General features: G+C 36.3%; 1 protein-coding gene across 5 annotated transcripts in view; it reads left to right on the forward strand.

The window, feature by feature from the left end:
• The window catches only part of LOC150096655 (15-hydroxyprostaglandin dehydrogenase [NAD(+)]-like), a 138,620-nt gene that overhangs the window by 93,725 nt on the left and 17,415 nt on the right, over positions 1–27,480 (forward strand). Inside the window, exon 1 of one of the 5 annotated variants that reach the window (XM_090408353.1) lies at positions 11,026–11,147. The exons of the other annotated variants lie outside the window; for them this stretch is intronic. Within the exon in view, the coding sequence (XP_090264479.1) occupies positions 11,113–11,147 (35 nt within the window). The 5' untranslated portion in view covers positions 11,026–11,112. Of the gene's footprint in view, positions 1–11,025; positions 11,148–27,480 lie in introns of those variants that run through there. 5 annotated transcript variants of the gene reach the window in all.

Below are 27,480 nucleotides of genomic sequence, written 5' to 3' on the forward strand. Positions count from 1 at the left end.
AGGTATTATGATGAGGAATGGGAAATCGCTCAAGGAGTAAAACTAAGAAACCACTATATTGAATAAGATTTATATATTTTATGACTCCCATCCGCGAAGGACTAAGAAACTGTAGCACTTTTTTTTTTTTTTTGTACAAACCATGGCTACAATGAGGACTAGATATTTATTATTTAATAGTTAATCCAAAAATCTTGCTCGAGGGATCAAAGATTGAACTTCTTGAAGCTATTTCAATTCTCCAATAAGAAGAATGGTGGTCTCCCACATCGGATGATGTGAGAGACTATCTTTCTTCGAATAAACTTTAGATGATTAAACGAAGCTTATCTGAGGATATTCAAACACCGTGCCCAAAGCGGTACTCGACCTCAGATTCCAATCAAACCATTGGTTGGAGAGCTCAGACGCTATGCACTTGGTTGAGCTGACCGTCAAATATCACACCGGTATTACAAAGTTGCTTTTAAGCAAATATTCCAGCCTATAGATTCGATTCGAATGGTTGAGACGGTTCCAAAAATGTGATACCGCGTCTTTCTGGAACTAATTCCGTATTAGTTCCAAGAACAGGTAGAACATTGTAGAGTGCATATAATCTGCTATAGACACACCGGTAATAAGGTGAATAACATGCAACAAGGGTTTTACTTCTGACCAGTAAAACATCCATAACACCACAAACTATGAAGACGTGTATGCAAAGTAAATATATATATAATGTGAAAGAGCCATTTCGATCTAATTCTTAACAAATCAGTGTAAGTGGTAATTCAAAAGATAGAATAACAACAGGGGATTTTGGCAAGCGAGAAAGAACAACGTGCTGTAAACGGTAATAACTACAACGGATATAAAGTTGTAAAAAAAAAAAGTTATTTACAGTTACTAAGGTGAAAGCTTTCCCAAAATTTTGATAAGGAAACAGTCATCATTCAGATTGAAGTGTAGGCAATGCACTAGCTATTGCCAGTAGTCTCTTTGAATAAACTTCCAAATTTAAACTAGCAGCTATGTTTATAATAGATGTATGTTTGATATTTCTCAAGTCACTTCTCAACAGAACGCCTATTTGTTCAATCAAAGTACGATTGAAGACAATCACAAGTAACTTAGTAAATACCTGGGAGGGAAGAAATGGTTTATCTTTAACTAACTGTAATACAGAGAATATACAGGGTAGCCATAAAATACCTTTCCCTCTTTGGAGGTATCTGTAGCTAAAACCAATAAACGGAATGTGCGACCAAATTTTACATTGAGACTATTTTGAGCATGGGGAGATGATTTCCGCGAAAAAAAGATTTAGTACCAAAATTCGCCGCCAGGGGAAATTTTGGCGCTGGCGGAGCCGAAAACCAGCGGATAATTACACTAAAGGCAGATAAAATGGAATAATAACATTTCGACGGTGTAATATTGCTGGATCGCTTGGGGATATTCAGATGCCTAAAATCTGCAGTTGTGAGTGTTGATTGACTCATTCCAGCTGCATATGTGGTGCGTTACAATGATAATAATTAAACTAAAACAACTTGCGAGAGACACAGAAATTAATGTAGTGATTGAACTCACAGGAAATAATGTTTTAATCATCAGAATCAGGGTCCCCTGGAACACATACACGATTTTCAATGTGCTGACCTTTCTTCTGTACAACAAATTGCATCCGGTGTGCGACATGCTCTACAGCTGAGCGTAAGGAGTCGAATTGGATGTTCATAACAGCCTGTTTTATGTTCTCTTTCAAGACATGCAAGTTGGGAATGCCACCAACATACACTACGGATTTCAAATACCCCCCCCCCCCACAGCCAAAAGTCACATGGAGTGATGTCTGGGGATCGAGGCGACCATGCAGTCGGAAAGAACCGACTGATAACCCTCTCATTACTGAAATGCTGGCGTAAAAGGTGCTGTACTGAACGTTCAATGTGTAGCCATGCTCCATCCTGCATAAAAATTATGGAGTCCAAACACCGTCTTTGCTGCAATCCAGGAATGACAAAATTTTCCAGCATAGTCAATAAATCTCTCCGGTAATGGAGCAGGTTACAGGACCTGTAGGGGTAATACGCTCAAAAAAAGTATGGTCCTATTATGAAATCAGCTGTGAAGCCACACCACACGGTTACTTTTGGAGAATGCAGTGCTACTTGCTGGATCGGCTCCGCCAGCGCCAAAATTTCCCCTATTGGCGACTTTTGGTTCTAAATATTTTTTTTCGCGGAAATCATCTCCCCATTTCAAAAGTCTCAATATAAAATTTGGTCTCATTCCGTTTATCGGTTTTACCTATAGATGCCTCCCAATAGGCAAAGTTATTTTATGGCCACCCTGTAGTTTATTGGCTGCAAAGAAGATAAGCACAAGGCTATATTTTCTGAGGATTCTTGAAAGAAGTTCTGAGAATCCAGTAATATAGGGGATTGGAGTACATAGAATTGAAGTTATTTGGGATACACTTATTAGCCTCTGTAGTTCAGTTGGATTTCACGGAGACTTTTGATTGAAAAGACCTGGATTCGAATCTTTATCAGAGCTTTTCAGCCAAAGGCGAGTTACTGGTCTCATACAGGGGCGGAAGGTTTTTCCTACCGAAAACTTTAATTTTTCGTCCATGAAAACAAGCAAACCGTCCCCTTAAACACATTTTCGGTAAGGAAAAAACAGACAAGAAGGATGGTGTGCTTCTTGCGTATGTTTGCGGGCCTGATTTGGCCGAGTACAGCTCGTACTAATAGACCGTGGGTTCAACTGAGCATTGATACAAGAGAATGTCTTCAGGCAGTAGAAGAATTTCATTGCCCTGTATAAGACCACCACCACGCTCACTAGCGACCTGAAGCAGAAACGTTCCATGTTTGGTTTCCAAGTAATTTTCATATTAAAGTATTTAACTTTTAGTCCACTAACGCACTATAAGTTTAAGGCCTTTCAGGTAAGACTGCACATAAAATAATAATAATAATAATATAAGAAAATAAAAATAAAACTTAAAATCATTCAAAGAAACTTTCTTCAAGGTGTGTAAAAATCTCCTCGGCTGCCTGGCTTCATATTTCTGTGATATGCATTTTGAGTATTCAGAATTATGGATATCAAAACTGTTGAAATAAATTAGTTATACTATACTTTGTATGCTAACATAATGGAAACTTTATGAGGTTTAGACCATGGTTAGTTCTGACCTATTAAGTACAGCCTGGGTGGGTTTTAAACTTACGGGAAGTGGATTTTAAACATTCGGGAAGTGGCCATTCCTGAAAAATTTTATGTTATTGATTTAATATCAATAGTTTCTAAGAATAGAATTTTGGTGTTTATTCTAGTGATAAAACGCTGTAATAATGAAGTGTACATTTTAGTACATAGCAAAAAAGTAAATTTTAATTAGTATTAGATATTTAAAAAAGGACATAACTTGATTGCACAAAAAATACATTAGTACAGCGTACAGACATGTAATATTATATACACTGCTTGGAAAGAAGTAAACGGACACCCCCGTGGGCAAGATACATTGTACCATATAATGAGTCTCGTGTTTGAAGCCGATATAAATTGGAGGAATATGATGTTCAAGTCATTGCAACTGTGTCCGGGTGGAATGGCTGCGAGAAGGGAACTGACGGAGTTTGAAAGAGGCGTTGTGACAGGATGCCATATTGCAACCTATCCGTTCGGAAAATTGTGACAGAGTGATATCATACTGAAATGGAAGCACAGGGAGGCAACTGCAAGTGCTACCAACAGTGGACGACCCACCACACACCGAACTTGACCATACGGTGGTACGAAGGATAATATGTAAAAACTACCATTCGTTCGGTCGATATGTTGAATGCTGAGTCCCAGGCATCGAGTCAAACAAGAATCTGCACAAAGCCATTCAGAACCGAGGCTCACAACATGGATTTCCATAGTGACACCGCAATATGCAAGTCCCTCATTACCCGAACCAACATGCAGCGTTGTCTTCATGGTGCAAAGAGCGTGCACAGTGGTATGTGGAAAAGCTGTGTTATTTAATGACGAAGCATGCTACATAACATCCTCTGTTGAGCAGATGGGTGTGGGTGTGGCGGATTCCCGGTGAACATCTCTTACCAGAGTGCGTAACTTGAACTATGAAATTCGGAGATAGCGGTGCGATGCTATCGTCCTGTTTTTCTTGGCACCACAATCAGCGTTGCCATTGAACATTCCACTCCGAGGGGTACAATGCAGTTCTTCCTACTTTGTGGCGTTTCTACGGAAATGACCAGTCTCAGCAAGCCAATGCACCATGTCATAAGGCTGCTGACTGCGTAGTTTGTGGACATCAACATCGTCACACTTGACTGGCTTTCACAGAGCTCTGATGTGTACCCTACTGAACACCTGTGCGATTAACTGGAGCGTCGGGTGAGGTCAAGGGACGTCCGTCCCACAACAGTCCAGGACCTCATTACATGCCTACAGGAAGAATGGTCCAAAATTCCCATTGATCGCTATCGTACGCTTGTGAAAAGTATTCCTCCTAGGATTGCTACAGTCATTGAAGCAAAAGAAGGTCCTACATCTTATTAAGGCGGGTGCCATGGTTGTTGCTTTCTCACACTATGGTGTCCATTGACTTATTCCCAAGTAGTGTATTTTTTGATAGACAATGAGTTTAGATTAGTTTACAAGAAAATCTAAATAACATTTACATTTATTGTTAAAAATAGAATTTTAAAAATACAAAACCTGAATTACTCGGTCGAAAAGTTTGGATCTTTGTTTAGTTGCAAATCAGCCTGAAACAGAAAATTTCTTTCGTTTTCATATATGCGTTTCGTATAAATTCATTTCACTTTTTAACGATGAAGCTACTTTGTTTAATTGAACTGGATTCTATTTTATTTTCAAAATTAATATATCTGTTTATAATATATATATATATAATTATATACCAGGTGATTATAAAATAACGTCAAGTGTTCAGAGCACTCTAGCTAGTAATGTATTGGACGAAACACACCAATATTCGGTAGACGTATACAGTTGAACATGGGGATTCGATTTAATGAAAAAAGCACCAAAAGTCACCAACAGGGGAAATTTTGGCGCTGTTTACCGAGTAAAATACATTAATTTGCATTATCGCGTTTCTTGTGAGCGATCATGCAATAAAAGGAAAGCCTGTGAGATCTCTTATCATTCGTAGACGAACTGCTTTTCGATGCCTCTTACCCTACGTGAGCATGCTTTGTTAGTCAAACTCTATTATCAGCGGAACAATAATGCCAGTGCTTGTCTTCATAATTTTCGGTGTATGAAAAATTTACGAAAAGGACCGATTAGCGTAACAAACTTACGAAAACTGATTCGGCGATTTAAAACTACTGGAACTCTAGTAGTGCAGGTGGGCGCAAACCAATCAATCACCATCGAGTTGAACAAGTAGCAACTGTTATTGTGGAACAGGAGATGAATGTGCAGAGTACCAGCAGTGCACGAGCAATATCCCAGCAAACGGATATCGCATACACAACGGTGTGGAAAATTCTATATCAGATGTTGAAGTTTTATCCCTATGAAATCAGTCATGTTCAAGAATTGCGCCCTGGTGATGCGACCACACGAATCGACTTATCTTTGAGATTCTTGGCACGCATGGAAGTGGATGAAGCATGGCCGTGGCAGATTTTATGGGGTGACGAAGCGCACTTTTATTTGAACAGCGATATTAACACACGCAACTGTCGCATTTGGGCTGCAACTAATCCCCACGTGTCTGCAGATGACTATCCACTCGCCTAAAGTCACAGTGTGGTGCGGATTTACGGCATCTTTCATCATCGGTCCATACTTTTACGAGGAAAATCGCCAAAATGGACCAGTGAACTGTTCCGTCAATGCTAACAGGCATGCCAATATGCTACAGAACTTTGTGGTTCCAGAACTGCAGCAAAGAGGATGTCTCGATTCGACCACTTCATGCAGGATGGTGCACCACCCCACATTGGACTTCAGGTACAGCGTGTTTTGCGACAACATTTCTCTAACACAAGAATCATTAGTTGTTCATTTCCCACGCCATGGCCACCGAGATCGCCTGATCTCAATCCTTGTGACTCTTTGCTGTGGGGATTTCTTAAAAGCATTGTGTATCAAGGACATGTACCCGATATTCCAAGTTTGAAAGATCGAATAACGTTACACGTGAGACAAATCAATTCCGATATGTTGCGAGCCACTGTGGAAAACGTGCACCGTATGCAGTTCCTGGAACATCAGAATGGTGGTCATATTGAACCTCATTTGTAATTAACAATAAACATCATGAAATTGATGTGCTGGCTCTCATTTGCCATTTAGTCATTCATTAGTCACACCTACTAAAATTAATTTTGCAGCGCCAAAATTTCTCCTGTTGGCGACTTTTGGAACTTTTTTTCGTTAAATCGAATCCTCATGTTCCGCTGTGTACGTCTACCGAATATTGGTGTGTTTCGTTCAATACATTACTCGCTAGAGGGCTCTGAACACTTGACGTTATTTTATAATCACCCGGTATATGTATATATAATTTAATTAATATATCTTTTTAAATCGGCTTCTAATCTACATATAATTTAATTAATATATCTTTTTAAATCGGCTTCTAATTTACATCATGATTGTTCATTCTTTGTTAGTATCATTTTGTTTCAAATCTCTACTGAAGGACACTTTTCTTTGAAAATTTATTCCATTATCGATTTCGCAGATCTCATAATTTTATGTTTATTTACCATAACACAAAAATTATCCTCAACCTCATTTAAACAATAAGTGATACTAAGATTATGTTTAAAAAAGTTGTTGTTTAGTTTCTTTCAAAAAGCACATTACTCAAAACAGAATTTTGCTTTTACAAATTATTTGAAAGAAATCTAAAAATTCTTTTATTTGTTAGTAGATTTGCATCATGATTACTTAGTGCTTAAACCGCAAGTCTTGTGGATTTTAACTGATTTAATATAGTTTCAGTAATTTTTGAATACTCTTCCTTCCAGAAATAAAGAGACCTTCCTTTAAAAATCTGTCAGTCATGCTTTCTAACGTATTGCAACTTGTATTGCGGACGAAGTTTTCACTCTTTCACAACCTTCGCATTATTTCTTGTCGGAGAAATTCAAACAGTTTAAATTTTTTTCTTGTACTAGATATTGAAGAATAAACATCATTCTGTAAAGCATATTCTACATTATCCGAATCTAACTCTTATTTCTTTATCATGCCTGTGTAGCTCAGTAGAAGTGGAGCTTCAATCTTCTGCGCTAGGTTGCCCGAAGATGGACGTAGAGTTCAAGTCTAGTCGTCGCCTGGAGGAACTTTTTCTAAGCCTTTTTTTCGACTGGTTTGCTGGTTAGTCGATTTCTTGCGCGAGAAAGCGGTTTTTTTTAATCCGAAACTCGGGTTTTTAGAGAAAATCGACCGTAGAAATCACATTATTTCAGACAGTAACATATCCTATTAGGGTTAGGTACCAAGAGATGGCAGCACTCGTTTTCCGGTCTCTTCATCGGTGGCCACCTATAATTAGTGAGAGACATGGGCCAGCTATCTCTGATTGGCTATTATTTACAACATCGTGGCCGTCGTAACTTTTGTTACTATCATTCATGCTATGTTTCGATTTTTTGATCGAAAATATTATTTTATCACCGCAAAATGAAATGCATTTTCTCTTGGTACCTATCCCTAATAGGATAGGTTACTGTCTGAAATAATGTGGGTTCTACGGTCGATTTTCCCGAAAAACCCGAGTATCTGGGATTAAAAAACCGCTTGCCCCTTCCCAAATAGATAGGCCTGCAACATGGCATTCTATCACAATGCCTCTTTCAAAAGTCAGTCAGCTCCCTTCTCGCAACCATTTCACCCGGATACGGTTCCACTGTATCCGGGTGAAATGGAGCATCGTATTCCTCCAATTTATACCGGCAAACACGTGGCTCGTTACATGGCAAGATATACCTTGCTCATGGGGATGTCGTTGACTTCTTTCCCAGCAGTTTATATACCATCTCATTAGCAGGTGAGAACATAAACTCTGTAGAAGACCGAGAAAGCGGAAACTTGTCTTTTAATGGCTGTCTCATACACGAAAGGTTGCTCAACTTAATTAGAGTACATTATTATTGTGGATGGGTAGAAATTTGAGGAGAAAGAAGAAACTTGTTAACATTGAAGTTGTATTGGATATGCATGACAGGCCATTTATACTTATGTACATTTACATAAACATGAATACCTAGGAATGTGATAATGAACTACAGAGCCTGATATCGGATTTATCACAGAAGCAATTATGGCTGTGACGCCAGTGCATTATGTCTATTAAACTGTAACCTTCTAGCCGGTCTTCGGGATGAAATGAGACCAAATTAACAGTTTATTGTTCTTAGTGTGTTTCATTCCTTATGTGTCTCTTTTTTTTTTTTTTTTTTAATGATAGGTCTCATAATTGGAATACAGAAATTCCGGGTGACTTTTCTATAGCGAATGTTAAGCGAATGAGGTCTTGTTATCTCTTACGGGTTATTCTGTAGTTAGAATTGAAGCAGTAGTTATAATAGTAATTATTAGCTTAGTAATATAATAAAAGCTAGTAATTATTAACCACTCGGCTTCATTCATCAATGGTTAGATCTGACTTTAAATTCCGTCATTCAGTTGATAATAACGATGTCCTTGTTTTATAAGGACCCTGAGTTCGAATTCCGTCTGAGATGCGAAGAACCTTAATACAAGCGTTTTTCAACTAAAGGGTTGAAAAAAGCTTTACAAGGGAGTTAGCTGGTCTCATACAGGCAAACCGGCCAGATAATACATAGTTTGATAGATATAGCAGATTTTTATAGCTAGAATGAACCGACCTTATCCAATCATTAATTACGTTTATACGAAGCCATGTTATTTGGCCCTAACAGCCCATTGAGCCTAATATGTTTCGAGGATGGTGAATAATAACTTGTTTTTTTAGTAAAATGAACACGCAGTCTTCTTTGAGTACATGTACTGTTTTGGATTCCACCTTAAATCTTGTAAAATGTGTGTAGTAGCAAAGTTAAGTCACTGAAAGAAAAAAGTCTCCATATTTTTACTGCGCTATCGTGTAATCCATTTCTTAACCTCAATCTAGCCTCTAATAAATTAGCTGCTTTAATGTTCAACAGCATTTTTGTCTAAACCATTCAGTAGCATAGCTGATGAACATTGAACCAAATTTTAATCAGTTTATTTATCATTTGCAACATATATTAATTAAGAAAGTTCTTGCGGAGTTCTTTTGTATATTTTCGAATTGTTCTGCCTAATTTTAGCACTGCATTGGTTAACTGAAACTAAAATTGTGATGACTTAAACTTTAATAGAATCTAAGTCCTAGTATCTACAGCAGATGAAGACAAAATTGATCTAAATGATAGATTATTTCTGCCATTAACTGAACTAAAAAGCGTGTCAAGTTGTATCTGTATGTTAGGAGAAATCAAAGTATCTGATCGTAATTTTTATAAAAGAAAAAAAAATCTTATATCATTGAGTGATCATTCCTATCGTCCCTTCCAACAACAACAACAAAAAAAAACATTTTAAAGTTAATGCGTATTTGTCACTCGTCTCCCCACTCGCTCACCCAAGATCTAGGTTTGAATACTGTCTAGAACGCGAAGACCTACAAAGGCTTTTCCATCTCATACGCTGTTTGCATGGGTCTTTTCCAAGACTCCAAAAATCAGCCAGGGCACACGCAATATACAGACATAACACACTGGCCCCATAACGTTAACTGTAATTCCAAAACAATCCCAATCCCCGCTTTGAAGTGGTCGCTACGAGAGTTAAGTCTATTGATGGTAAAACACGATTTTACAATAGTCTCAGTAGTTTTACGGATTAAGCGTAAAACCAAAGCATTCTGAAATATTTCATTTATCTTACTACTCACTATGCGGTGTCGTAAAAACAGTAGTTTCTACTTCTTAAAATCTCGTCAACTTCGGATGCAGATTTGCTTAGAGACAAGCAAAATGCCGGTGTTATAATTTTTGTTTACTAAAAAGGCAAATGAATGAGGCTCTGTGAAAGAAATATGCAATGACACTTGGATGTATGGAAGAAACTCCAGCATGGAAATCTTTGTTTAATTTAAGATAAAGTCGACAAGTCTTTTGACTCCATGGAGGTTTTATGATAATGATAAACTCGGCCTCTGTAGCTGTTTGTATGTTCTATACACGGTTTAGAACCTTCGGTAATTATTCTTCTTTACTTCGCTGAGGTGAATTAACATTTACAGAACTTCTGTCTGTGGTTTCAATAGAGATGTTTTATATGATAATAAAGTAAAATTGCAAAACATTAATTTAAAGTTTGCGTGTATAGTATGAAACTGAAGAGATGTATTGTGTTTAGTGAAAAAGAAATAGTATTGTGAAATGAAAGTAGGTTAAGTATTAGTGGGTAACGAGGCAACCAAGAACGATTAGAAACGGCTGGGGAAAAAAAATAATAAATTAATTAACAAAATTATAAATGCTATTGAAGCTTGTGTAATAAAGAATTCTACAGGGCGAATAACTGGTTGAAAATATGGAACGATAAAAAAAAAAAATTAATTTTACTAAACTTCACTAGTAGTACCGATGCAGTATCCAAGTGAGATAACTCTCAGCAGCAAGAATAAAGCAGCGTCCACGCATTTGGGAGGGGTTGCGAGTGTTAAAACAGTAATCCTTCAAGTATAGGTGTGGCACAATAGTAGAGACAAGCGATACAGAAAAGAATGGGTGGAGCTTCCTAGCTCAAAGTTCGCGTTCAGTCAAAATAGTGCACTTTTGTTTACTAAATTGAGCTCGTGTGATACAATAGCAGTCTGCAAACGAAAACAGAATCCAATCGCCCTTCTGAAACATGTGAAAAATACTAATTAATCTATTCTATATTTAATAAACTAGTTTTCTTTAGTTATTGTTAACATAATGAACTTAGTATAAATATTTTTTAATAAAAAAAAAAAGATAGCAAAAAATCTTTTGGTAAAATTCCAAAACGGGAACCGAATTAGTAATATTATGGCAAATAAGAGTTTTTAATATGTTGATTTTAGCTAAAATGATTCCAAGATGGTTGTAAGTAATTTTTGATTTGCAATTTGAAATAAAATGACTTCAAATAGTAGTACTTAAAAAAAATTATCAGGAAGGATATATTTAAAAGATAAAACACAAAAATTCTCATGAAAGGTGAATTATTATTTTGTACTTCTTCCCCGCCCCCCGTCCAAATTCAGGTTGCTGTGATTCCTTAAATCACATTCTATTATAATTTAAGGACTGCGAAATAAAAAATCTAATAATTTCATTGCACTCTAACACCACGTTTCATTCGCTTGCCACGAGAAAAATCTGTTCCTCACTTCCTCAACTTTCAGAGATTACTCTTTTTTTTCCTCTTATTTTGTCAACCTACGCGCACTGAAAAATATCCTCGGCATCTATCCTATAAATTTTCCTCACTAACTTATGTCTCTGTAATCCCCTGCTTCCCCGCCCCTCTGCAACTCACAATTCCTTGCATTGAAAAAAGAAGGGAGGAAGGCAATTGTTCATTCATTCATCAGCAATAATACTCTTCCGATTCACCGAACCGTGATGCTTTTCACCTGTGGCGGCAGTTTTAGACCAAACAGCGCCATAGGTGAGAAGCATCTCGGATTTTCCCCACTGCCCTGGTTTAAGATTTTTTTTTCCTGCCTTTCTTTTTTCAGAGCTTTTTTTTTTCTTCATCAGCGACTGAATTTTTTCAGGTCAATAAATCGGTAGTACTTTTAATTCGCGTCACCTATCAGAACATACTGTGAGACTGACTCACTTACCATTTCAGGCGACTGACGAAAAAAAAAAAAATGTATCTGTATAATATAGTGGGTCAAAAATTTATAATGTTCAATGATAGTCATTTTTTTTGTATTTTTTTCCATTACTTAACTCGTCATGTTGATATCAATAATTGGAGGTTGGATATCAATCAATAACGAGGTTGGAATCACATAATTATCAAAAAAAAATCAACTAACGCCTTTTATTTCCCAATAGGGAGTAGGCGAGGCCTTTATACCCTCTCTAGCTTTTGGAGAATGAGTGGGCAGTTCAATCTCCACCGGTAGCCAATCGGAGATAGCTGGCCCATGTCTATCACTAATTATAGCAGCCACCGATGAAGAGGCTGGAAAACAGGTGCTGCCATCTCTTGGACCTAACCCTAACAAGATATGTCACTGTCTGAAATAATGTGGGTACAAATGGAAATTAAAACAAAAAATCATAATCTTTTAATTACATAGATAAATAAAGCGACACTAAAATAAAATGCACAGCAATATAAAATCCATAAAGGACATAAATGTAAGTCTTGAAGTATATAAACCATCAGTTAACGCTTAAACTGGGTGGGGAAAATACAAGTTGGGCGAGCCGACAAAACAAAAGCGGCATGCTAACAAAGAAGTGGGATGATTTAATGTCTTCTTGGAAAGAAATGGGGTGGCATCCAAAGCTTAAACTTGAATCAAATATTCAATTATGCAATATCAGATACCATACGTTTACAAACTGTACCCCTTCCCTTCTTGCCTAAATTTCTTAGTTGTCTATGGTCTGCGTAGCGCAAGAGCTTTATGAATATTTTAGATCTAAAGTCAGAGACTTCGTTAAGAAGACGAATGCATTCATCCAAATCCTAGTATGCGTAGCCATGCATACTAGGATTTAGATTGGTTGCAATCATTTCGAGTGTAATGCAGTTTAGAAGCTGCTTTAGTAACATTTATATGCTAATTAAAATATTAAGTAATTAGCAATTCTGTTTAAAAATCATGAAATTGCTAAGTCGGAATGCTTGACACCCTAAGCATGCGAGATAGATAATGGTTAGTTGACTTCCAAAGCCTTTAGTTTTGGAAGTCATTGCATTTAGTTTGAGGGAACAGTGGCTTGTTCAAAGGATGATCGTGAATTCCCCATATCCTGTAATATTTGTCAATTTCCTCTTCAAAAACTGAATAAATAAAATAAGTTCTTGATCCGCCCCTAGAGCGTAGCCAACACTTGTCCGGTGCGGAAAACTTTCACACTTTCCGAGGCTTAAGAGGTCGAAATATTTTAAGAGCCATTTCCTAAAATCGAATTTTTTTTTCCCTTTTGATTTAGTTTAGTGGACCATCAAGATGCCATACTAGCATGGGCGTCCGCAGAGGGGGGACAAACGGGCCACTTGCTCATCCCCTGGGATCTACTTGTGAAAAAAAATCAAATAAAAATTTATTAATGTAATTATTTGTCTCCAAGCTTTGCCCCCCTGGAAAATTTTCTACGGACGACCATGCATACTAGGATTTAGATTGGTTGCAATCATACTAAGGCTATGAGGCCAGTACAGTATCTAAGGCTATGAGGCCAGTAAGGTATGTATGGTAATTGCGTATGTTTTCTCCAGCCTGACTGCCTGTTTTCTGCTTAATGAAAATAGAGCAGGAGAAATGCTTTACTGCTTCGTATGAGATTGAACTCGTCTTAGTTGAAAAATCTTTTAACGCTACATGCATTGGAATCTGAAGACTTTCAAAAAGGTACCTTTTTGAAAGACTTTTTTGAAGGTTGCTTAACATCGAAAGCATTGTTTGACATGAACATAGGATTCCTTTTCCTTATCTTGAGCACAATTTATCTCGCAGATAATTCTTTAGAATCATAAAACCATTCCCCATCCTTCTTGTCGTTACGGTGTTCAAGGAACATGATGCGAATTTCAATGCATCATATAAAGCATCCATGGAATATGTTGGCCGTATGAGATAATATGCTCCTGTGGTGGTGGGGAGGGGGATGAAATCCTTGGGTGAGAGCTGAGAGAACTCATTAATTCCATGCCATAGTGTAATATAGAACTAAAGTAATTGGACGATGTGAGAACCATCTTGTTATTGTTCACATTTTCTCCCCCTTTTTTTTAGTCAAGTGTATGCATCTTAAAAACTAATTACCAAACGTTATACGCATTTGCTGTTTAATATAACCCTAAAGGGAAGGCTAAAGAATATCTTATCCCAGTCGCTTTTTTCCCCTTGATCATGGAAATGCGATTTTATTGTATTCCATGTTATTGTAATGTTATTGTTCCTGATAGTTTCTTAGAGAAGCTGTTTCTTCTACAACATACCAAGCCATGTTTGCATATGATTAATCGCTTGCTCGGCAAAGAATCACTTCGATACACCTTTTATTTCCAATATGTCTTCTTGGAAAGATATTTTTTCCCTTCCATTTTGTATATATTGAAAATGAAATGTATCGAAGTGATTCTTTGCCGACAAAGTGATCATATGCATTACTCTCAGCCTTAACTTAGACCTTAACATGCTAAGAGTAAAAGGAGCACTGCTGGAATTGTTATCAGTAGTAATATCAGTTTTATTTTCTATTCTCAGAATATGTTCTATTTTAAACAGATGATTCATATCTTTCATATAAATTGCAGTAATGAGTGCGTTAATCCTATCCTCGACTGTCTGTCAATGCTTGGAGTCTTTGTTATAGTGGGGGGGGAAGAACCTTGTAACTTCTGCATGGAACCAGCTAATGCACCTTCATTTGAAAACTCCTTATAGCCGTACATTTCATGTACTATGATTAAAACAGAACTGAGGTCTTCCAAAGAAAAGGCTGTGAAGGGTATATATCTTTCAAAGAAAGGAAATGTGAAAAATATAGACGTGAGTAGTATTTGTTACACGTTGGTGAGCAACATTCATGTTGTTGCAGAAAAGTAATTTTTTAATAGTGTTTACAAATCTCAAGAGTAACAGCAAGTAATAATTATGATTTTTAAGCGAAGCTTGAAAAATTTAGTTTTTAACATTTTTCTAATTAAAAATTGAAGATTTTTAAATTACAAATGTATGGGTGTAAATCATTATCAATAGAACATGAAACAAATTAAAATTTTGCTAACCTCCACAACAAGCAGGATTCAGAAAAACTATGGCATTATTGATCATGAGGATTTTTTTGTTATTCATTTATCTTAACTCGAGCCTTTTTCTTATTTTCTCTTGCGTATCAATGGTCTGTCACACCCAAGTAACTTTGTTTTTAAACCTAATTAATAAATGCTCTAATAAGGGCGGTAATCCTGACTGCATAGTGTATTATGGCTGTCAGCTATTTGTGTGTCTGCTCAGAATTCGGGCACGTTTGTCTATTTTTGCGGAACCAGAGTTGATAGAGAGAACAATTCCTTCTCCTTCACTTGTAAAAGCCCTTTCAGGGCTTTTACAAGTGAAGTTGGAAGTGTCTTTCCAACCGAAGGACATCGCCTAAACCGACTGAGCTATGGATTCTGCTTGACCTTTATTAATATTGAAAAGGCGTTTGAATTCAATTTCAACGTTGGCTATTTTACAAAGCTTAAAATCAGGATATTAGAAGAAAAGAAAAAAAACATTAATATACTTAACCATATATAAAAATTTAGCTGCATCTATAAAATCAAGAAGAAATGTGAGCTTTCCTATAATGAAGGGAGAGTTACACAAGGAGATACCATTCCATCTAAACAGCGGCCCTAGAAGAAATATTAATATTAAAAAAAAATCTGGAATGAAAAAATAGAATGCTTATGGTAAACGAAAAAAAGCTCAGTCCCCTATGATTTGCTGATGGCATTGTTCTTTTATGCAAGTCAGTATAAAAACTTCATGTAAAGACATGGTCCACAAATTGAATGCAAATTGATGTATAAAAAGTACATAATCAAAAATCCAGTTCTAATGGAACACCGGGACTTGATATAAGTTCTTATGTTTACCTAGGACAAAAGATTACCGTAGAGGGGAGCTGAGAGGAAGAAATAACACGAAGAATTTAAATTGCTTGGGTAGCCTTGGAAAACACCGGGATACAAAGGAGATGTCTCAGTTCTTAAAAGAAAATATTCGACAGTTGTATACTTCGGATTATGGCATGACTGACTGACTGATTTTCCATTCCAGTCGTCTCCGACCGTAGGTGACTTTGTAGGCTTCGCCCACAAAGTGTTCCTGGTGAGATTTTTACAGGATAGTTCACCATTGCTTTCCCCGACCCCTATTTTATCCGAGCTCGGGACCAGCATATGGCGTGGATGTATTCATGATTATAATCATAAATACATGCCGGTTTGCATGTTCTGGGTAACTAAAAACCCGAGTTTCCGAGTGGAAAAACCCTCAATTTCCGTATAATTCATCGCCGCTTGAATTACCATTCAAGATAACGTTGAAAGGATTGAAATTAAAAAGATGACTGGAACTTGAAGGTCCAACGTTCCATCCTTCATTTGAAGGATGGAATGTTGGACTTTGGGTAAGACCTTCGTTCAGCAATGGACAGAAAATGACTGATGATGAAAAAGAATAGTTAAACACATGCTATAACTGTTATTGTTGTTTTCGTGTGGGTTTCCCCCCCAATTTTCCTCAACCCTCCTTTAGGACTGGTTGAGCCCTCCAATGAGGGATTTATAAGTATGCATTTTATAGCTGCAGATCCGTGTGTGTTAATGGGCCGGTTTGCATGTTCTGAGGGACGAAAAACCCGAGTTTCCGGATGAAAAAACCCTCTACCTCAGTATGAGACCGGCTAACTGAACTTTAGTCGAAAGAGACCAGATAAAGGTTCCTCACGTCATGGATGGGAATAAACCCAGGTCTTTCCGACCAAAGGGCTTCGTCTATACTAGGGATGCACAGCCCGCGAGCCGCATGCGGCCCTCCGTTGATTTGCTGGCGGCCTGCCTCACCGTGTATTATTTCAACTTTAATAAGTTACAGGATAGGTAATTTTTAAAAATGGTACATGCGCAAAGTAAAGTAGCTGTGACGTCACGATTGCCTGTCTACTTACGATAATCGGTTAGTAATAATGTTGACAAATTTTATAATTCGTCTATTTGTCATATGAGTATTTTGTTTTCGTAGGTGCGGTTGCTACAATTAATTATCACCTCTAGGAAACGGTAAAAAATAAATTCTACAATGGATAAAGCAGGGCCAAGTAGGAAACGCAAACTACAGGATGAAAAAACGGCAGTTTCAGGATAGCTGGACCGAAAAATATGGTTTTGTGCAGTCGTTTAATAATATCGTGTGCTTGATTTGCAAAAGTGCTGTAGCCATACCAAAAGAATACAACATAAGGAGACACTATGAAAGTCTGCATTTTACACTTTCAAATCTACCCGAAGAACTACGTAAACAAAAGATTTCATTTTTGAAACGAGAATTGACAGGTCAGCAAGTGATGTTTACAAAACCTATTCAAAATTCAAAAATCGCAACAGAAACAAGTTTTGAAATATCTCGCCTTATAGCAAAAAGGTGCCAACCATTTACAGACAGAGATTCCGTTAAAGATTGCCTTGAGATAGCTGCTAAAAAAATTTGTCCTAAATCAGTCAAAAATGTTGAGAAAATTCAATTAAACAGGATGACTGTGCAAAGAAGAATTACTGCAATATCGGAAAATGTAAGGGACCAATTAACATATTATTCAAAGAAATTTGCCTATTTTTCATTCGCTATTGATGAATCAACTGACATGACTTCCACAGCCCAGTTAATATTTGCACGTGGAATAACGCAAGAGTTTGAGGTAAGTGAGGAGCTGATGATTGGAATGAATTCATTGTCAAATCAAACAAAAGGTAATGACATGTTCACTGGGCTTTTGGAACAGTGTTCCAAAATTAATTTAGATCTGACAAAATTATCAGGTATCACGACTGACGGAGCTCCTTCCATGATAGGAGCTAATTCTGGATTGGTAACATTATTGAAACAGCATTTCGGACGGCACGACGATGAGTTAATACAATTCCACTGTAAAATCCACCAGGAGCGCTTGTGCCCTAAGAAAATTGGATTTGAGCATGTCATGAAAGTTGTGGTTTCAACGATTAATTTTATAAAATCCCGCATAAAATCACCGACAATTTAAAGTTTCTTGAAGACATCGAAAGTGAATATGGTGACTTAATTTTTTACACAGAAGTGAGGTGGCTAAGTCGTGGACAAACATTGGAGCGGTTCCTAAATTGATGAAATTGAAATCTTCATGACTGAAAAACACAAACGTCCCTGACAAAAAAATATGCATTGGTTATGTGACTTAGCCTTTCTGGTTGACATTACTAATCATTTAAATACGCGACTTCAGGGCAAAGATCAATTGGTTACTCAACTTTACGGCCACATTTTGTCTTCTCAGTGCAAGTTAAATCTATTTCAAATCCAACTGAAGTCAGGGAATTACATCCATTTTCCTAATTATAAGAAAGTTTCTGAAAAGTTCAATGTCAACTTCAAAACTGTGCATGTTGAAAAGATTGATAACTTGATATCAGCCTTCAAGGAACAGTTTACTGATTTTTAAAAAAGTGAAACCGTTGCTAGATTTATTTAGCAATCCTTTTGCCATTTTGCCCGAAAATGCACCCGAATCAGCAGAGCTTAAACTCATCGACATTCAAAACGATGAGAGCCTGCGAAACAAATTTAACGAAGGCAATTTATTAAACTTCTATCGTTGTGTCGATAAAAACAATTATAAATGGTTGCTAGATAATGCATTAAAATGTGCAAGCCTCTTTGGCTCAACATATATTTGTGAACAAACGTTTTCAGTCATGAATATTAATAAATCGAAGAATGGGAACCGCTTGAATGATGAAAATTTAGAATCAATTTTGCAGTTGGCTACTACAAAACTCGAACCAAATATCAAAACAATTGTCAAATCAATGCAATGTCACGCATCAAATTAAATTCACTTACTTTTTATTACCTTTTTTGTAACAATTATGATAGGTATAAATAAAATAAACAATATATGGTAGATAACTTGCAAGTTTTTTTTGGCGGACCTCCCATAAGTAACAGAGGAACTATGCGGTCCTCGGCATTAACAAGTTTGTGCATCCCTAGTCTATACCAACGCAGCTACGGAGGCTCTCACGTTATAACTAGAAAATATAACGCATTTATGTAGATTTGAAAGGAACTAAGTAACAGAAGCCTATACCAGAATAAAAACGAGAAATTCAGCATGTATAACCACTAGTGAAATTCAGTACAGAATGTTTATTCTGTTTAAGAAATTAAGCAATATTGTGGTAGTGCAATTCTCACAGACTTTGATTATTAAAATAAATGAAAAAATAAATATTACTAAATCGAAATTAAGTGAACTGAACAACACGATTGGCGATAAATGATTTGAAATGAGATTTCTGAAAACTTATTTCTAAATTCAATAGAACTATGTTTAGGTCGAAGGAAAAAGGAACCAAAAATTGCCTTACTTCCTTGGTTCGCGAGTTAATGGTTCCCCCAATCACCTGAATCATGAAAGACAATCGAATATATTCCAAAAATTGCACTAAAGAAAAGTGGCGAATACGTTTTTCTTTTTCTGTGATAAATTTACATCTCGTGTCAGACAGCTATTTTATCCCGCCCAAAATTTTCCTACTAAAGCAGAAATGATGCTATATTTAAATTTTGTGCTACGGACTGTTCCACTTGCATGAATGAGGAATATTTCACGTTTGATATTTCAAACACACCCAAAGAATTAAATATCGCTCAAATGTTTCAAACTTACGTACGCTGTTATTATATTTTATCATCTGTAGTACTCGTTATGGTCTGTTGGCCTTCGTTCGTGTACGTTCATTCCATTAGCAACAAGGATATAGGCCACTACTACAAATTGCGGTCTGCTAGGGGGTGAGAACATGTATTCTATAGCGGTACTAATCTCAGGAACTCGGACTTGTTGTCATAACGAAGTATCAACGTTATTCAAACTTTATTGTTAACATGAAAGTAGAACGATTCATTTCTTCAATAAGTTACAGCATATAGAACGAGTGCTCACGTTCTCCTAACATATCTTTACATTCATTTCGATTTTTATCAGGGCTTCCGGGTTGTGTTTAACAGATAAGATTAAATACGCGGGTGGAGACAAAAGCAGAGAAGTCTGATGATAGCGGAAAGTGTTCCCATTTTTCTCTTTTTTAGGTGACACACGTCCATAAACAGATGAAGTTCAACTTAAGCGCCAAGTGTAAAACAACTGGGTGATTATATACGTATATATCGTCGCGGGTGGATGGCTGGTCACGTGGGTTTATCTCTTTTTTAAACAATGGCCACTTAGATATGGATACATGCGTTGGTGTGTTCTGTCTCCTGTTGTCTGTGGAATAGGACGACCCCTCGTATTTCCGTTGTCCTGAATATATTACATTATATCATTTATTATGGGTTGTGGCCAAAATATTTAATATTTTACGCAAACACATCTTTTAAAAACTTAAATTTGGCTTCTTGTTTCTTTGTCATTTTCGTGTCTCTGAACGATTTAATATCAATGCGTCACCGTTATAAGATACTTATTTGGATTTTATTGTGATATCTGGAAGAATTTTATATATTGTCCAATCTTCTGAAAGCGTTATTTGCTTTTGTTAATATTTGTGTTACATCCCTGTCAATTCAGTATTAGCTCACACTTTTAACATTAGCTCTCAGTTATATACAAATATTAATAGGGAAAATCTTAATTTCTTTTTGGTATTGGTTGTTCAGTTTAAGAACTTTGTTTTATTCTGATATATTTCAAGTCCAATTGTTTCAGACGGATTTTGCTTATAAATCAGTGTTTCATGATATTAAATGAATGAATAAATAAATAAATAAAAGAGGATAGAGAATATAATAAATTTAGTTTAATCCTTTACCAAAGTGTGAGCAAACAAAGTTTGCGCCTGAAAATATCTTCAGGACTGGGGTAAGGTCAACACCGGGAAACTCGAAGCAAAGGTGGACCATGCTAACATCACTCCTATCTCAGTATCTCCCATAATGCAAAACACATCTCCTTGCGGATATGTATAATGTTATGCATTAAGGGAAGGACCGCTACCCAGACTAGTTTCGACCTTTATTCAGGTCTCCTCAGTGGGAGCCAGGCCCAGAAGTGGAGATACCAGGCAGAAGCAATGGCGAGGTCATCTTTACCTATAGGAGTTGCCAAAAAGTCTGTCACCTTTTTTTATTAAATTACTCTGGATTTAGAGAAAGATGTTGAAAATTTATTTTTCACTTGGTTAGACTATAATAAATTTAGTTTAATCTTTTATCCAAGTGTGAGCAAACAAAGTTTGTGCCTGAAAGTATCTTTAGGACTGGGGTAAGGTGGTACAATACCGAGCCACTCGTTGCAAAGGTGGAGCAAGCTAACATCACTCCTATCTCAGTATCTCCCATAATGCAAAACACATCTCCTTGCAGATATTTATAATGTTATGCATTAAGGGAAGGGCCACTACCCAGACTAGTTTCGACCTTTATTGAGGTCTCTTCAGGGGAACCAGGCCCAAATCTGGGTAGTGGCCCTTCCCTTAATACATAACATTATACATATCTGCAAGGAGATGTGTTTTGCATTATGGGAGATACTGAGATAGGAGTGATGTTAGCTTGCTCCACCTTTGCAACGAGTTGCCTGGTGTTGTACCACCTTACCCCAGTCCTGAAGATCCTTTCAGGCGCAAACTTTGTTTGCTCACACTTGGATAAAGGATCAAACTAAATTTATTATAGTCTAACCAAGTGAAAAATAAACTTTCAGGATAGAGAATAGATATTTGGGGAATAACAGTACTAATGTAGACAAGTGAGAACTATAGATGGATATCAAATACTTTATTCCAGAAACATGAAAAATATGAAATCGAAGTATCACTAATACTGAGTGAAGAGACAAAAGCTTGGCGAATTGGAAGCTGCCTATACTTGATCGAATAATAATGGCTAGTTATATTCAAATTACATTAAATTGCTCATCATACTGATTGATGCACTAGCAAGCGATAAGAAAGGTCTCAGTGTAGTCTGTGGAAATGTTTGCCTTCATAGCGCTAAACGTAGAAGAAAGACCGTTAGGTTCAGTTCTAATCAACAGACTAGAAAAACGTTTTTAATCCTTTCTTCAGCTTCTTCGCAAGTTTAATGGATCTTTGGCACATGGGCAAGTAGGGTTTTTCCCGGAAACTTAGTTTTGCAATTCTACAGCTCAAAATCGACCTTAGAATCAACGCTATTTCAGAGACCAAGAGATGGCAACAGTTGTCCACCGTACTCTCCCCTAAAAGTCTTAAGCTCAGCTTGTTAGTGAAGACTGAAAGGTTGAGATCAACCTTTAGTAAGGAGTAAAAGGAACTCCAGGGGACAAAAAGCATCAGCCTATTTAATTATTTTACAAATGATAAGGATCTTGAAGCAAAGAGGTATTTTATGAAAAATTACAGAATGGAGAGGGGGGGGGTGAGGCGAGTGGTCTTATACAGATAGCTGGAGAAAATGTTAGTAAAAACTAGAAGCGTTACTGATTTGCACATCGTTAACTATATAGAGGGGGGGAGTTAACATAAGGAAATTTCAACTCTCTCATAAACGATTTTTTGATTGGTTTGATTATTGCACTACAGTCATAAATTTATAACTCGTTTGGTTAAAGTTTAGTGAACAACAAACTTTCGTGAGGATCGTTCAATGCTTTGTTTTTATGTGAAAAATAACCAGAACAGAGCATTTGAGTATTGAAGTTTTTCGATGTTTTTGCAAGTATCATCACATTCGGAAGTGGAAAGAACCATATATTTGTTTTTGAAATCTGCAATGAAGTTTCATATATTCTGACTTGGAGAAAAGGCCTCAGGTCTGGTTTAATTTTCAACATCGTATTACTTTCCCATTACTAGGTTTCCTCACATACTCCTATTACAGTCATTTACTATGCGTTCTCGGCACTGATGTACGGTTGACTTATGTAAATCACAAGTCATCCATTCTCCATTCTTTAAACGAGTTTTAAAATCTTTCGTTAACTGAAGATTTTAAAACTCGTTTAAAGAATGGAGAATGGATGACTTGTGATTTACATGAGTTAAAATTCAGAGTTCTCCCAATATTCTGGAAAACAAAAAAAACGTTAAAGAATTTATTTATTTATCTCTAAGCCTATCACAAAACATACGGATGTGATTTTGCCAACTAATTAATATTTAGATATTAAATAAATTCGAGTGCTGTACCAGGCCACAAACATTTAGACGGTTTAATGCATAAGCACCGATTAGATTCATTTTCGACGTATACAAGTTATTGCTAGATTCTCTCTGAATAAATTTAAGTGAAACTCAGCACTTCGAATCTATTAAAATGTCGCGCATCCTAGATTATGTTCTAATCAGGCTATTTGTAAGATTAAATATTTTGTTGTCATTTTGAATTTATAGCTAAAACAACTAAAGCTATGAACCGGTGTATTATGTTTGTTAATTGCGTTCATTCATCTGACCGGTTTGCTTATTTTCAAGGATAAAAAAAAAAAAAAAAAAAAAAAAAAAAATCGATTTTGCTCTTTGATTGGAAAGACCTGGTTCGAATTCTATTTATGATGAGATGAACATTTCTAAGTTATTTTCATCTGAAGGTAAGTTAGCTGGTCTTATACTAAGATGGCAGGAGACCTCAAAAACATTCCATTCAATTGGCCAGAAGAGCATATGCAGTTTGCAAACACAATATACTGGCTTTTTAGCCAGTTGCTATGGTCATAATTCCAAAAAAAAAAAAAAAAAACCTACGAGACCAGCTAACTTACTTTCAGTCGAAAAGTCATGATAAAGATTCTTCGTTCCTAGACAGGATTCGAAAATGTCTTTCCAACTAAAGGACATCGTTAATGACAACTGAGCTACTGAGGCGAGATGTTTTGAAATTATCTGTTGCAGTAACTCTGCTCTGCCTGGGTGGAATTTTATTGGATTCAATACAATTTAGGATCTAGAATCTGAATTTTATCCTGCATTTTAGGATCTAAAATATGTTCATAGCTTCAGTTTTGGTTTCAGTAGGATAATTTTTATTGACAAAACGATTCCAGCTGATTTCAACAATTCCACAATGGTGGGACAGAACTTAATGAAGTTTTGCATTTGGGATTTCCATGAAACTTTTTGAAGTAATTTCACTTTTCGTTTCAGCCGGACCAATTGCAAGCAAAAGGAAGGCAAGACAAAACTCCAACCCAAGACGGGTTGAAGTTTTATAAAACAGCACCAACTTTTGACATACTAGACCTAGACTTACAGCGCTTTTTGAATAATGTAAATTTGTCGCAGACGCGAGTCTCGAAAATGGAATTTTGACGATCGAAATTTTTTCTCTGAATAACTTCAAATTGTATTGTATGAAAACAGTTACAAGATCCTATCTAGTCATATGTATACATGGTAGTATAGTAATTTTCTGGCTGCTGAAAGATTTTTTTTTTTTTTTCCCACGCTCTAATTGTACTGATTTTGTTGATAACACGATTGAAAATGATAAGAATTTCTTTCTGGCTTGCTGGAATTGAATGAGATTTGTTATTATGATTTCGATTAAAAATATCGGCTCATTCCAATTGGACTATTTTAATGGCAAAAGTAAGTAAAATTGTCTCTAGGTTCAATTGTGATCATTACGAATGATTTAATGGCAAAAGTAAGTAAAATTGTCTCTAGGTTCAATTGTGATCATTACGAATGATATAGCTATACAAGAACGTTATTACAATTGCGATCATATCCTTATTTGTTATAATTATTAATATTTGTTTTCAAATGGGAATTGCAACTCGTCGAATGCACAGATGCAATGAGAAAATTCGAGATTACCGATTTCTTAATGTATTACATTGTTAACAATATTCCTGCGTAGACTCGAATTAGGTGACCATATTATGGATCAAACAAAGGTTACTTGCTGCATTGTCTTAAACCAGTCTTGTATGTTAGAAAATCCAGTATGAATCTTAACTACCGCCTGTTATCGGATTGTTGCGTCTCGTAAATAACTGTGCCCATAAGAATAAAACAATTTATCAGTGGCGTAATTATGAGGCAACGAAATTCCGCTTAAGAGAGCACGGTGAAAGCGAATACGCGCGCGGTGTGTGTGTGTGTGTGTGTGAGAAAGAGAAAAATTGTAATTTAAAATAATTTGCCATATGTACAGTATATTCTATTGTTATAGGCTTACCTTATATCCATCAAACAACAGAAACACCATTTCCAACATATTTAAAACCACATTTACAGGCTCAGAATTATGACTAACAGGAAGAATACTACTTGTGAAATTTTCAAATTTTGACACTAGAAGTGGAATAAACACCAAATGAATTGTTGTTCTTAAAAGATATAAATAAATAACTATAAATACTTATTCATGTCTCAAAATTCTCAAATATATACGTACAGTATATAAATCAAGTTTCATTCAATCTGTAAATAAAATGTACAGTGAGAAACGTGCCGAAAAAAAAAAAAAAAAAAAAAAGACTACTTAGCACGAAAGCTGGAAAGATAAAATGTGTAGTATTTTATTTACATATATGTATCAACTGCTACATCTTTATTGGTCCTCTCAAAGAGGACAGCGAGCGCACTCTATACAATTTCAGTTAAATATAAACATTAAAAAATTCCTTTCCGAATTATCCAGCTACAAAAGTCACAACAAGGCATAGGTTAGGTTAAAATGTATTAATACGTTTTTACACATACATCTCAAATATAAGTATAAAAACCAGTCATCATTTATTATGAAAAGTAGTTTATTATTCATTTATTTTATTTCCCTGTTCTTATTTAAACTAAGAATAAATAAATAAATTTAGTAAGAATAAATTAATCGCAAATGAACAACGTATTAGCTAAACGACAAACATTGAAGCTAAGCAGTACTTATGAATGTGGTTGTAAGATTATAAATAAGGAATGTGATTATAATATTATAAATAAAATATATTATTTTAAACTACAAAAAGTTTTTTTTTTCCCTCCCAATAGTAACCCTACCAGGAGGTAATTTATTCCTACATGCTCTAAGCTATAAGCATTACAATGCTTATATTACATTTAGCTTATAAGTGCTGATTAACATAAAAAATAAAAATCAGCTAACTCCTTTTTATTCCCGTATACGGGGAGTAGGCGAGGCCATTTAGCCCTATCTAATTTTTGGAGACTGAGTGGGCAGGTCAATCTCCACTGGTACCAATCAGAGATAGATGGCCCAAGGCTATCACTAATTAAGCGGTACACAGTGAAGAGAGACGGCTCAAATAAGACAATATATTTATATTTAATGTCTGAAATAATGTGGGTTCTACGGTCGATTTTCTTGAGTTTACGGGACGAAAAACCCGCTTGCCCATGCCAGAGATCGACTAACTCGGGAACCGGTCGAAAAACGCTTAGAAAAATTTCCTCTAGTCGCCGACTAGACTCGAAACCAAGTCTTCCTTCGTGCGGCCAAGCGCCGTGGTATGCAAACGCCACATCCACTGAGCTACACAGGCTCACTTTTTTGTATCAATTTTCATATTTACATTTAGATTTTTATATATACATATATTAACACTATACAGTATAATTCACATAATAACAATATTTATATTAGATCACAGGGACTGGAAATTGATTTTATTAGCAAATTTAGTTAATTCTGTGTAATAGTTTTCAATAAGTCTCTGTCTTGACACTGGTCTGGAAGTGATGACGTGTTGTATTAGGGGCATCCGGATGGAGTACAATAGCTGACAGTCGTAAAGTATGTAGTCAACAGTCTGCTGAAGGTGTGGACTGCAAATGCACGATAGTGATTCCAGGATATGGAATCTGTGAAGGTAGTGTCTTAGTTTTCCGTGTCCCATTAGTAGCGTGATTAAACCTGGAGAAATGGCGTGTTTTTTCAGCCGGAGTCTGTTTCTGATGCTAGGAAAGAATTCTTTTGTTGTTGATCCGTTTTTTGATGTTTTCCATTCTTTTTCCCACATGTCTAAGCATTTCTCTTCTGGGAGTGTTTTTATTCCAGATTTCGAGAATTTCTCGTAATTTGTTTCTAGCTGCTTCTTTAGCCAACTGATCCGCTCTCTCGTTTCCTGCTATTCCAGTATGCGCTTTCACCCAGCAGAAATTGATTTCCCATCCCTCTAGAGTGAGATTTCGAACCAGATTTCTTGTCTGTTCTATCAATGCAATATGGTTGTTCTGGTTTTTAATGCCGTCTATAGTGCTTCTACTATCGCTGTAGATTGTTGCTGTCTTTTGCTGAGAGGTGTTGAGTTCTAATTCCTGGAGGTATGTGAGTGACTGAACTATAGCAAGTTGTTCTGCTTGGTTGTTGGAACAGAGATGATGCAGTCTAGAACAGCATTCTTGTATTACGGACTGTCTGTTGTATGCAGTGAACGAACAACCAACGTTCCTTTCGGTTTTGCTTCCGTCAGTGTATATTTCGAATTC

This window comes from Typopeltis vanoorti, chromosome 18, assembly GCF_054136105.1.
Source record: "Typopeltis vanoorti isolate ZY-2024b chromosome 18, IOZ_Tvanoo_1.0, whole genome shotgun sequence".
Classification (NCBI taxonomy): Eukaryota; Metazoa; Arthropoda; class Arachnida; order Uropygi; family Thelyphonidae; genus Typopeltis; species Typopeltis vanoorti.